Source organism: Phragmites australis, chromosome 11 (assembly GCF_958298935.1).
Source record: "Phragmites australis chromosome 11, lpPhrAust1.1, whole genome shotgun sequence".
Classification (NCBI taxonomy): domain Eukaryota; kingdom Viridiplantae; phylum Streptophyta; class Magnoliopsida; order Poales; family Poaceae; genus Phragmites; species Phragmites australis.
The window spans coordinates 5,746,351-5,760,371 of record NC_084931.1 but is presented as its reverse complement, the minus strand read 5'-3'; the positions used below and the strand labels follow the sequence as shown (position 1 = coordinate 5,760,371).

At 47.2% G+C, this 14,021-nt stretch overlaps 1 protein-coding gene across 1 annotated transcript; it reads right to left on the bottom strand.

The window, feature by feature from the left end:
- Positions 1–11,084: 11,084 nt before the first annotated feature.
- On the bottom strand, positions 11,085–12,747 carry LOC133885686 (uncharacterized). Its single transcript, XM_062325423.1, has 3 exons — positions 12,434–12,747; positions 11,426–12,271; positions 11,085–11,336 (listed from the first exon to the last, which is right to left on the bottom strand). Exons 2-3 carry the CDS (start codon positions 12,172–12,174, stop codon positions 11,177–11,179), a joined length of 909 nt encoding a protein of 302 aa, XP_062181407.1. The 5' UTR covers positions 12,175–12,271; positions 12,434–12,747; the 3' UTR covers positions 11,085–11,176.
- Positions 12,748–14,021: the final 1,274 nt, after the last annotated feature.

The window sequence follows — 14,021 nt, the reverse complement described above, 5'->3', positions numbered from 1 at the left end:
TGGAGATGAGACGTCGAGACGAGAAGCCACGCGCGACTGGTTGGTGACGTATCAGCGACGACGGCGTGGTTTACACGTCGGGCTGCTGCTGGGGTCCACGTGTCCGTGACAGGAAGAGTCGTCGTGGTTGGCCGGCTGAGCCATGTAGCGTAGGGGAAAGGGAAGAGCTGGAGGAAAGAGAAGAGTCCCAAGTCTGGACAGTCAAACAATAAAAAAATCCAGAAATTAGTCGATCCCGGATCTCCTACCATACAAACACAAATTTCAAACCCTAACGTCTAAGACATTGAAAACCATTGACGGGCTCCCACTGCCACTTCTACCCAATTTGGACATACGTATCCAATATTTTTTTACCTGAATTGAAATCGAATTCCGACATTTGTGTTAGATTTTAAGTTGTATTTTGTATGTCCAAATTATCTTTATCAAATTAGACACCCGAATTCGAGTCGGATTCCAATGTACGTGTCCGTGTCCAAATAACACTGCCTTTACCACTTCGTGATGTTGTTGTTGGATCGAAGGTTGTCGACATGTATGGTCTCCGGTAGTTTTTTAAGAATAAATCGGTCGCACGCACAAACGCACATCACACTCACACTCATACACACCCATGTAGATACGTCCTAGCATACGTATAAATAAAATTGTAGGCATAGCCTCTAATAGCACGGTATGCACTTGACCACTAAACACACCCACATGTTGATATATTATTCCTCTTATAATTTAATCTAAAAAATTTTGAGCTCCCGTACCGAGTCTAAAACTCGTACCCGGTAGACAAATTCCATCACAAAGAACCTAATTAACTGAGTTATGCTCTATCACCACCTACTTAACCCTATCCTTCATTGTAGATTGAGATGGAGGTGGTTGGCATGGTAACAAATGAATCAAATCAGAATGATAAAAGAGGAATAATCCTGCATTGATAGGCAGCTGATGTACAGCAAATCAAAAAGTAGGAACATATATAAAGTTACTTGTTTAGGGGGCTATTCATATAAGTGAATAATTTCAAAAAGCAATGCCCTCGAAGGAGGACATTCGAAGAAGTGCCAATTACATTAATAATCTTCAGCATATTGCGAAAGTTATTTTTAAGATGCTGACCACTGAATTAGATGCTGTCCTACTATACTGCAATTCAAAATAGCTCTGGACTCGGCATTTCAATTCAAAATAGATGTTGTCCTACTACAGTGCAATTGTTAAGATGCTGACCACTAAATTACACAAAAGCGTTCTGATTTACTAGACTTATAACCAAGAGTGGTTACATATTATTGTGTTTCAATAACTTTGCCTCTATACAGTTAGATGTACTAATGTCCAGACAATAAGCAAAAATGAATTAAGAAATACCTAAATTAGCTCCTGGAATTTTTCCTTGGTTTTTCTTGTGCATTTTGGATTTTCTGCATATCGAAAAGTGCATTTAAAATTTCCTTGAGCATATGATTAATCAATGTGTAAAAATGACAAATCAATAAATCACCAAATTTCCAGAATTTTTGGAGCTAGTTTGAATAGAGCTCAAACCAAGTTTGAATCTTTGGCAATAAAGCAAAACTAAAACTAAATCGAAAACCTTAACCCTACCCAGGCCGAGCCCACCTTGACCCATCTCCCTTCCTCCCTTTTTTAGCCCAAGGCGGCCCGATAGCCATCTCTCCTTTCCCTTTTAGGCCTCTCCCCCTCCTTCTTTCGGCCCAGCCCGACTGCTTGCTCCTTCTCTCTCATCTCTTAAACCCAACAAGCGGGCCATGTGATCCAGCGCGTTGGTGGCTTAGTGTGCACATCGACCCATCCGTCAGGGTCGTCTCTCACCTCCCGTCGTCTCTCTCTCTCCTCCATTCCTCCTCTGCTTCGTGTGCACGCGCACGACAATGCCACTGCCCGACCCTAGCCGCAGGAGCGCGTAGATGCATGGCTGCCATGTGTCACCCTCTACTTCTTGTGGTGTCATTTGCCCTCCCCCTCTCCCTTCTGTTCATTCAGGCCGAAGCCAATGCCATCGCCCAAGCACACGCAAACGTGCTCACACACGCCATTGCCACCTAGCCATGACTGCCATGTGAGTTGACACACAACGAGCTCCATCTCGACGACCACCATGCACCGCCACGTCCTCAGGCCCATGTAGACCCTTCTCCTCCCTTTTGTCCCCTCCTTGTTAAGAATTGTATCTGACCGTGTATTTAGTACCTGACAGTTGTCAGTCAGATCATTGCCAAGTCAAGTTCAGATAGGTTCAGGTAGTTAGATATTCAGATAGTTCAGGTAATGGGTTAGTAGATTAGGAATCGGGTATCTTCAGTTTGTGCATCTCCTGAGCATTTGGATCACAGTTGTACTCACATGATTGTACTCACTATTTATATAAGAATCAAGATCCCACGAGGATCTGAGCGTTGTGGCAATTCCCTTCCTTTCTTATACGTCTTACATGGTATCAGAGCCACGATCTAAACTCTGATTGCTCTCCATGGAAGGAACCCCGCAATCCATCAACACAAACAACTCAGCCTCCTCTTCTACACAGCCCGGCCTACTATACACGCCGTCATTCAACCATATGATCCATGTTAAACTTACGTAGGACAACTACCTTCTCTAGAAGACTCAGCTCCTTCCATATCTGAGGTGCCAAGGACTCCTCGGTTATGTCGACGGCTCCATTGCTCGTCCTAGCAAAACCGTCATATGGTCGGCTGAAGAAGGGAGTGGCAATCCTCGTCAAATTGCCATTAATCCAGTATTCACCACCTGGTACCATCAAGACCAGCTTGTTCTAAGCGCCATCCTCTCTTCTCTCACCAAGGAGGTTCTTGGTCATGTGGTAGGTGTGTCGACGTCACATGACGCATGGCGTGCACTGGAGAAGATGTTCGAGTTGATTTCCTGTGCGCGCGTCATGTAGATACGTATGCAGCTCGCTACTTTTCAGAAGAAAGACATGAACATCCTCGACTGTAGACATCTTCCTACGTATGTGCGCGCCATGCAGATACGTCCCAGTGTTGTGCGATTTGCTCCTATTGACTGCAACTGTGGTTGTATCTGGACCCTTACGCTTGTCACCGAGTTTGTTCTTCTTCCCCCTATTCTTTGAGGACTCGGACTTGTCCTTGCCAGATTGAGGATTTTTGGTGTGTACATGGCTTCCGCTTGCTTTGCACACTTGTCGGCCAACTCGAAGAGCTCTTTGACTGTGTGAATCTTCCAAGTAGCCATCTTTCCAAGCAAATCTACGTCCCGGATGCCTCGCGATGATGACTGACACTGACTCGTCAGAGATGTTTGGGGTTGTACTACACCTATCGTTGAACTGATGAATGAAATCTCAGAGTTATTCATCCTCACCTTAGTTCAGCTGATGGAGATAGTTCTTCGTTTCTGATCGCTCGAATGTACCTTGGAAGTTGGCTATGAACTGAACCTTCAACTTGACCCACGATCGGTTCATGTTTGGAGGCAGGTTCAACAAGACTTGGTAGGTCTATCGAGTGCGGTCAGCAGATAATTTGCAATTACCTTGTTATCACCACCCGCTGCACGAATAATCATGGTATAGATCTGTCACCACTCGTTGTGGTTGATCTTTCCGTCATATTTTGGATTGGGCCTGCCTTGAAATTCTCAGGCCATCGTATCAACCTAAGCTTGTGTACAAAAGCTTTACAGCCTCCATCGAATTCTTTAGGAGGAGGTGGGGGAGGAATATCATCCTATTCCTTCGAGCAGGGGAGTCACGTCGACCATCTCATCCTGAAGATCTGCGATTGTAATGACGGCGGTTGTCCTTGCAACACTCCTCATGACGGTTGTCCATCACTGTATGTAGATCATGGTAATTGTGGGGAATGTGATTCCTCAAATCTCCCTAGTTCCTGCACCTATGGATAGGGTAGTTATATTTTGGCTCACAAAGTGGTGCTCAGACTCGATCACCTAAGCTTCCTGCTTGGGATCCCTCAACTTAGGGATACTCACATCTGTGGCACCTTGAGCTAGTATTTGGCTGGCTGGGGCGCCTAGAGTTGCTAGGATTGTTCGCTCGAGCAGCTTGGATCTGAGCCGCATCGAGTAGGGTCTTGACCTGGTTAACCATAGGGGTCAAATGATTCGCTAAATCCAACTCTAGAAGAGATCTCAGAATCAGATGAGCTCCCTGGACATTAGCATCTGAAGTGCTGAAAGCATCGCTGCCCGAATTTGGCTGTGGTCGAGATGATGTTGCTCTGCGGTTACTATTCTAAGAGAGTTCATCCCTCGATGTTTGAGCCACTAGCGGTGGAGGTGTGCCCACCGGAAGTCATCGTTGAAGACCAGGAAGTACCTGACCTCTTGCAATCTGTCAATGGAGAGTTGTGTCAAGGACACGTAAGGCTCTAGTTGCAGATGTCTCTGGTAGCATAACGCCAACAATGCTGGTACCATGGGAGGCGACTACCGCTGCTGGATCCTCAGGAATTTTTGTGCCATTGTTTACCACGATGTTTGGATCTACCGCCATTTGATCAACAGGTGGGATATCAGCTCCCTTGGTCATAAACACGAATCGATCTATTCGGTTGCTCTGGTTAGCGGTGGAGTCATCGTCACCACCCTCTCGCTATCGGTGTCCATGCACTGGAGAACATTAGACTCCTTGAGATCCCACTCGAGATGTCCCACCTCGTGGTATGCGTCGAATGGTCTAGACTCGATAATACCTATGCAGATCAGTTCACTTGATGGTCCCAGCGGGAGATCATAGTTTTGAATGTGATCTCCGATCTGGCTAGGTGTGATTTGAGGGTGATCGTTGTTGACTCGAAGTGGTCATAGAAGCCATCATCAGAGAATCTGGTGCCGATGTGTACTCAAGACATAGTCGATCTTGAAAAGCAGAAGACCCTTACCTGGCATGCCAATTGTCGAGGATTTGTTCCTGGCAGTGTGTCCGGAAAATAACCGGATTACCTTCATGAATCAGAAATCAAACATGAAGCGAGGCACACACGATGTATACAGGTTCAAACCTCCAGTTGGAGTAATACCCTACATCCTGTATGGATGATTATATATATATATTATATTCACTCGAGTGCAGACAATGTGGCTAACCTTTTACAAGGAGTGGATCAGATCTAGTCTAACCTACGACTAAAGTCGTCAAGTTCCTTCTGTATCAAGGTTCTAATGCTTGCCTCAAGTAGTTGGAAAAAAAAGAACCCAAAGGGATCTGGGTACCCACCTTATATTGGGGTGATGTACTGATTCTTGTCCATCTGTAATTGATAGAGAGTCCTTCTTGTCATCCAAATAGATAAATCTGTTATAGATACTAGTCTTCTCGAGTTGGGTAAGCAATCAAGGCATTCCTAGTATACACCTTCTAGATTCTAGGAGTATCAGGTATCACAGATTCGATTCTATAATATCTAGAGTTGTCAACTATGCACATGACACACCCCGTCCGTATATGGTACACTCCTTATACGTATATATACCATAGTTAGATATTCGACAATACCCTGGAACCCACTGGCAGTTTTCATACATATAGGGACTTCTTCCCCGGATACACCCATATGTTTCGAGAATCTAGGAAACCTTAGGGGATTCTTACACGTATAGAATAATCATATATGATAGCTTTATACTACTCATCGTCACATCTAAAAACCAAAGTTCCTCTTAATAGTACATTTTCTTGTTTTAATCTACAATTAAAATGTTAAACATGCATAACTCACTCTTATGAACTCCAAATTAGATTATTCTTTTTCCTAAATTCGTATAAAATCATGCTCTATCATTTCACGGGATTATATTTGGAGTTTTTATGATATTATCTTGGGTTTATTGCATGTACACCTGTATCGGCCGGTCTGCATAGTTAATGAGCAATACATAGTTGTGCCAAAAGCTGTGCATGACCTTGAGCCAATTCTGGAGATCGATCAATAGCAAGGCAAGCACCCCCTTGATCACATTTATCCCCATTTGCAAAATTTTAATATTATAAATGTGATGCTTTATCGGTCCAATTATCATTTTATGTGTTGAGTAGACATGTCCTACTTGTATGCATTTACCTGTGTTTTAATCCCTTTACCATTATCAACATAATGTTATGGGTTGTTCAATGTCTAAGTCTGCTTATCGATGATGTTTAGTCTTGCTTAGTGTTACAATGTCGTTTAGTGTCATAGTTGGGTCAGGATGCTTTAACATGAAAACTTAGGCACAATACTAATTGCTATACACTGTGAGTCTATGTTAGATGCGGGCAATATATATGTGAAGTCTAGAGTTGTTTGAGATGGATTTTGATGGTTGATATGATATGGTTTGAGTTTGAGGCACAGTGTGAGCAAATAGGTGGAAATCACCCATGTCAGTTAAGGACCGGAAATTGGTACCCCTAACTTGTGCAACCACAAGGCTAATGTGGGTACGGTCTTAGCTAACTAAGTTGTTTAGCCCTAACTTTGTCTCTCTAGCAAAAGAAGAAAGTGTGGGCCAGTTTTTTTCGTCACTTGACGCAAGGTGCATAGTTAGGTCTGATCGATGTAAAGGCTCTGTCATGATAGCTTGCCAGTACACCAAAGGAAGTGTGTAATTTGTACATTGTTAACAATGTGAATCATGTCTTGTGAGTAAAGTGCACTGATTATTGTGTTTTATTGGGACTTGGGTTTTGGGATTAGGTTATCACATGCACATGTTCAACTGTTGTTGACCATAGAGATGGTTTGTGATTGTTGATGATGTTGAGGTTTAGGCATAGACTATATTTATTAAGAGTACTTACTTTCATATGTCCAATGCTTTTGATAAATTCTGTTAATGTTGGTTTTACTTAAAATGCTGCTGGAGCTAAATGAAGCTGATTAAGCCTGTTGTTGAATTACCTTGCATATATGTTAGGACTTGCTATACACTTGAAGTCTTGCTGAGTACGAAAGCACTCACCCTTGTTGTATATCATTTAGTTTGTGCAGAAGAAGTACCTAGCTCCATGGAGCTAGTCGCTAGCTCCAGGGTTGACGACATCAGTTCTTTATAGGACTAACTACCAATAGGTTGCTTGTGGAATGATAGTGGGCACACTACTGGAGAATAGGTGTTTCTGTTTAATAGCTTTCGCTGAACTCTATATCATTTAATAACTCTATTGTATCATGTTGTAATATAAATATGTATAGATATAATGCTAATGTTACTTGCGTACGATCATAGGTTAAGTATTATATGCACTTCTATAACTCTGGGTATTCCATGCGAGGGGCCGACATTATTCTTCTTCCATAAAGTCAAAGGTAGATTCTTTCTACAATGCATATTCTGAATCCAATAATTGGAGGTTAGGTACCAACTGATTTGACATCTACATGGACACACTAACTGAAAAGTTTGAGAAATGACAACATGCTTGAAAGCTTGAACTTGGCAGGCCAAGCAGAATTGCTCGCGATAGTTTGCAATGGCCCGTTATGAATTATGATAGAGCATGAGAAGCCCGCCAAAACCAAAGCTCACTCCGAAGTCCAAGCTGAACTGTACGTGGACACTGGACAGCACCAAACATAGGCTCAAACCGGTAAGGTGTGACGACCGTTCTTTTTCGCGCGGCCCAGCCCAGTCTTTCGATTTCGACCTAGCCCGCACAGTGCAGCCCAGCTCAACCCTCTGCGCTCTCTCGCCGACACCCGGGCCCCATCTATCAGTGCTTTCGTCTCCGCCGCGACGCGCCTGCCCCTGCGCCTGCTCCCGCAACCGCCACACACGTCGTTCGATTTCGCCGGCACGCCCCGCCCCACGCGCCCACACCCGCGCAACGGAAGCCCCCTCCTCGCCTATAAAGCCCCCTGCAGCGCGCCGCCATCCCGCCTGCCTAAAATCTCCAAAACCCGATCGCCATAGCTGCACCGCTGAGCTCGCTAAGCAAATCCGCCGCGCCCGAGCCTTCCCCTCAACATCTGAGCGCACCGCCGGTTTCACCGAAGCCCGTGGACTCCGTTTCACCACTCGCCGACATCTCTCCGCCACCGAAACCGTGCTCGCGCCGAACGCCAGTAAGCAACCACTGCCCCTCGCTGTCGTCAGCTTTGCCCAGAGCCGCATTCAGTCGATTGACAACTTCTCCATCACCACATGCCTCCCAGGAGTTCCCGACCGTCAATTTCATCTTCCCGTCGCCGCAGACACAAGTTCGCCGAGCTCCGACCTCTGCCGTCTGCTTTCGCCATCGCCGACCACCGCCAAGACCTCTCCGGCCGTCGACAAGCCCTCGGTGAGAACCCCCGTACCCTCCCCGTTCATTTGCGCCATTTCCCATAGCATTTGGTAGCCCATAGCGTGTTTTAGGGTGTCTCCGGCGAGATTCCGGCGAAGCCCGAGGAGGTGCCGTCGACCTCCGGTCGCCGCCGACCGCTGATCCCAACCAATCAGCCTCGGCCATCCGATCTCAGATGAACTCCTGAGATTAGAACCCCCATGTACCCTTTTGCCAGCCAGTAGGAAACCGCCACGTGTCCCCTTAGCCTAGTCAGATTAAGTGATCCACGTCGGCGCCACGTGTCGCCTGCGTGTCATCCACGTCAGCCTCTGAGCCCAATCAGCTGCTGACACATTAAATGGATTTTCCAGTATGAAAATAATTCCTTAATTCCCAGAAAATAGGTAAACTTACATTCAGGCCCCTAGACTTCTCTGTTTTCACAAAAATGCCCCTGGATAGTTCTATTTTATGCTTTTAGGCCCCTGAACTTTAGGATAATTGCAGATAGGCCCGTGAACTTTACACATATGTCCCTAGAACCTTCTGTATTCACAAATTAGTCCCTGTAATCTTTCAGAAAAGCCCCTACAGAGTAAAACTAGCATAACTTTTTCACACGAGCTCCGATTTAGGTGATTTTCGCTCTCCCGAGATCGTAGCATCGTGTACTTTCCTTTAGTAGTCTTTTTAGAGTTATTTTCCCCTATTTTGTGTGCTATACTTAGCTGTTATGTTTGTTTGCTTTCCGGTGTGTGCTTTGACTTTAGGAGACGAGCAGTGTGTCAGCCTTCAAGACCAAGCATTCGAAGACTTCGAGCAGCCTGCATTTGAAGGCAAGTGTTTTTGAACACTTTGATACCATTGTAGGACATTGTAGTTTTACTTTTCTTAGCTGCATGCTTGTTTAAATATGGAATCCCATGAGTAGAGTTTTACTAGAATTTGTGTGACAACTCCTTGTAGCCTCTGTTGGGTCATGAAACATGAAATGGGTAGCTATGCTAGTGCAGTCAGGGTTGGAGTAATTATTAATTTTGACTAATGTCTATGAAACAAGTAGTTGGGGTATGGTAATCTTGTAATAACTTGGAATAGGGATCCCAGCTGGATGGCTAGTATGAGGTGGAGCTACACAGCAGGGATTGTGTATGTTCTTGTGTGGGATCCTAAGGATAGGTTTGTGAAGCCTATTACCCGGCATAACAGCACAACCATGAGGTCTATATGGGTACGACCTGGCTAAGTAATTAGTGCCCTTCATATTCTGTACGCACCAATGGTCGGTTAAGTGGCATAAGAGGGGGCCTCTGCAGTGGATGAAATCTCTGTTAGCGATGAAACCTTAGTGGGTGCTTATAGATTTGGAGGCACTTTGTAACGGCCTTGTAGTGAGACCCTGGCTCTACACCCCGAAAGTGCAAAGCAAAACAGGAATCACGACTCATGGGTAAAGTGTGCAAACTCTGCAGAGTAATAAAACTGATCGATCAGCCGTGCTCACGGTTACTAGCAGGCTTGGACTTTTTCATAATTAGTGGGGATTCTGAAGGGTTTTGTTTGGGTAGTCGGGTGGTGGAACTCCCGATGAGTCGGTAGCCGGATATGGGATATCTGGTGAATCTGGTAGTCGAATGGAATCTGATGAGCTGTGTTCTTTATTTGTTGGAGTTATAATCTAGTAAATAGGTTGCTAAGTCATTTGAGTCTTGTTTAGTTGGGCTTAGTCGCAGTTATCCCAAGTCAAGCTTTTCCTTATCAATAGCCTGTATGTCATACTTTTCCCCCACGTGCTAAGTACTCTGTGTATTCACGCTTGCCTTCTCTCAAACTTCCGGATGCTGCTCAAAAGGTGAAGCTTTCGAAGACTTCCCGAATGATGGTGCTGAAATCTAGAAGGAGGAAGGCGTCGCTTTGATGACCATGTCATAGGCTGGTGTTTCCCCCGGACAACGCCTGTGGATGGATGGGAGTCCTGCTACCATTTGAAGATCTTTTAGTGTTTTCTTTTAGACATGCGAGTCCTTTTGTAAGGAATGTTTTCGTTATCAATGACAAATTTTATGTTATCACTGATGATGTCACTACATGTATGGAAACTTGATCCTGACATACATGTGGAATACATCTGGTTTATTTCCTTGAAAACCGGATGTGACATAAGGTCATTAGTCCTTTGCCCATTTAAAAGTGAGCTCCATTCGACATAATTCGACTCGCTAAATAAATTAGATTATGGACGCCCCTTTCCTTGCTCGACAAATGTGCACTCGTGGAGACAACGGTGACATGCGAAGGATGTTGGATGTGTAGAAGGATTGAGGAGGAGCAGTAGGAAGAAGCGACGGGTAGAGGAGCAGGAGGAGGTGATGGTGGTCGCCGTTCCTTCAAATGTTAGCCAGCGGCAGTAATGGCTAGCTGTTTGAATCGGAACAGGAATAGGAATAGCCGAATACCGGTATACAGATCATGGAGAGGGTAGTTGTAGATCTGTATTGTTACAAGGGTCGAAAATTTAAAAGATGGATGATGTACAAACTTCCGCTTGTTGAACTCTTTAAAAAAAGGGTCTTTCTGACCCAACCTTTTTTTGAGGTTTTTGCAGGAGCTGAGGTTCGAGCCCTGGCCAACTGGCTCCTCCCTGGAGCCTTAGCCAACTGCACTACGTGTTTATGTACACGGAATAAGATCTTTTGATTTCACTCCACTATGATCTATTAGATCTTAAATATATGGATAAAATTTGATCCTACAGTATTTTCGTGAATGATCATGGTAAAGTCAGAGGATTAATTTGAATCATATGTACACACCCTTCCTTCCAACAAAAAGCAACGAAGAGTTCATTTCAATGTAGATTACGCGCGCTGTCCTTTCCCGCCAAATTCATAGCCACCATTAGCATCGGCAGTCGCAGCATTGCCATGCGCAGCAGCGAGGCCACCACACCGTCGGTGGTGACGGCCAACAGCACCCGAACTCGCACCAGCCAGGCGCTGCTCCGATCTCCTTGGTAGCCGACCCCGGCGCCTCCGCCTCCTCCCGCGCATCCACAATCCTGCACACCAAGCCAAGTTTCGCACGTCAACGATGACAAGTTCACGAGTTGAATGAACCATCCGTGCAAACGACGATGAGATCACGTACGTCGGGAAGACGGCGGAGTGCTTGCCCTCGACGGAGACGCTCTCGGTGGCGGCGAACCTGACGGACTTCCTGGTCTTTCCGCTGCCGCTGCACCTGGCGCAGTCCTCCCTCACGCACAGGCCCCCGCCGGACGCCTCGGAGAAAGACGGCAACTTTAGAGCCGCGTCGCTCCCCATGGAGGGGAAGCGGGGGAACCCCGCAGCGTCGTAGTAGAGGTCGGCGTAGAGCGCGCCGAGGTCGCCGGAGTGGCTGAGCTGGATGCTGAACAGCGAGTCGTTGGAGGTGACGCTCCACTCGGCGGGGCTCGTCGACCGCGTGCGGAACATCGAAGACGGGAGCCTCTTCGGTTCGGACACCGAGACGCCGCCGCCCGCAGCCTGCTGCCCCTGCGCCATCATGGTCTGGACCGCCGGCGCCTGCGTCGCGGGCTCGAAGTCCAGGAACTTAGAACAGTCGTGGTCTGGACCGCTGGGACCGAGGTCGACCGCCTCGATGTGGAAGAAGCTCTCGTGGGACGACGCGGAGGAGGACGGCTGCTTGACGAGCTCGGGGCTGACGTAGGGGATGCTCTCGCACGACGACTTGTTGGACGCCGGCAGGTAGATGGTGGACAACGACGCGGACGAGGGCGACGGCGACAAGGCGGGCGACGAGAAGGAGTAGGAGGAGAGCTTGCGCTCGTGTTGCATGGGCTCTTCGCCCCCGCCACCGCGGCTGCAGGTGCCATGGGTGCCCTCCGGGGGCGCCATGGGTGTCCTCCGAGGTTAAGGTCGTGGCTACTCCGATCCGCTCGCCGCGCGCCGTGTCCTGCTCACAACAGCGGAACGCGACGAGAACGCCGCCGATCTGCAGCACGAGACCAAATGAAATCAATCTGGAACAAAGAAGAGAGAATAATCAATTGCACAAAGGGGTCAGGAGAACACAATCAACCAATCATTGTACAAGTAGTACAAGAAGAACGGGAGATTGTTAACAGCATATGTATTCGGAAATTTCGGATCGTACCTCCGAAGAACAGAGTGGGCTTGGACATGGAGCAGGGGGGAATGGCCGGAGCTCGGCGAAGATGCAAGAAGCGATCAAGAATTGGAGCTCCGACAAGGGGAATGGCCGGCCGAGCTCGCCTTTATACGCAAATTAGATGAAGGAGCTGGCCGTTAATCGCAGGCCGTTCCGGCTGTAACCGAGCCTACTTTTGGCATGAAAAAGGGGGCGAAATTAAGGACAGCTCCCCCCTCGCCCTGTTTCGCAGAGCGCCGGATCAACGCAGCCAGACGGCAAAAACCAACCAATCTAAGGCATTTTCGAGCCATGCTGGACTGACCGATCGACCCCGCTGTGTACGCGAGGCACGGCCCAAAAATAAGACTTGTGGCCTCCATACCGGAAGGAAGGCAGGCAGAGTATACATGAGCGGACGCATGGCACGAGTGGTCTCATTTGGCGTGGCAAACGTGCCGCCGCGGCGCGTAGCCGCCGCATACGGACGATCGAAACTGCTTACCCACTCCGGCCCACCCACCAATTTCCATGTCTCCACGCCGACGAGTAGCCACCGACTCCCTGGAGACACGAGCCAGAGTTGAGAAAAGCACCCTGTCGCGCCCACGATGATGGGCGCAAGAGCGGCACACTCAGACTATCCCATAGTCTTCTCCGGCCGCCAGGGGCACAGATCGAGCCAGCTCGACTTGGCTCATTAGGGCTCGGGAAAATCGGCTAGGCTAGTTAGTCTAACAAGTTAAAATATATGCTCGGCTTGGCTAGTTTAGGTTCACGAGCTGACTGATGACCTTCCCAACAAAATATATAAAGACTCCCCTACAAAACATCTCAAACTTACTAGCAAAAGACCGTGAGCACTAAGAAGAGCGAGTGACAGGTGGCAGCGGGCCACCATCTTTCTCATCTAGGTCAGGACTGGTCCTATCGTTTGGGAGGCCCGGGGCAAACTTGTCATGGTGAGCAGTAGTCACTATTCTACATTTAAAGTGTAGAATAACTATTCTATACATACGTGGTCCAGTTCAACCCACCAGTAGGTCACCTTAGCCTAGCCCGCCCTGCCCTAGTCAGAGCGCATCACGTGGTTGTGCTAGCCGCACACTCACGCTCACCCGCACGCAGCGCGCATGCCCTCACGCCTGCTAGCCACATAGCGCGTCAACTGCGCTCGCGCCCTGCGAACCCCTATGCCCGTCATGTGTCGCCCTCGCCCCACTCGCCCCTGCCTGTGCCCACGCCCTGATCCTACTCCACCCGTATCAGCTACTGAAAGATACTGACAACTACTAACAACTGCTGAACAAACTACTAAAGCTACTGACAAATGCTGGCAACTGCTAACACTACTGAACAATTTTACTATAACTTATAACTATTGAATATTGAACTACTGACGACTATTGCTACTACTGAACAATAACAACTGACACTACTGAATAAACTACTGAAACTACTGACAACTACTAATACTACTGACATAAATTGCTAAATAATTTTACTATGACTTAAAACTACTAACAACTACTAGCACTACTAAACAAAAACTACTAACACTACTGAATAAACTACTGGTAACTACTGACAACTA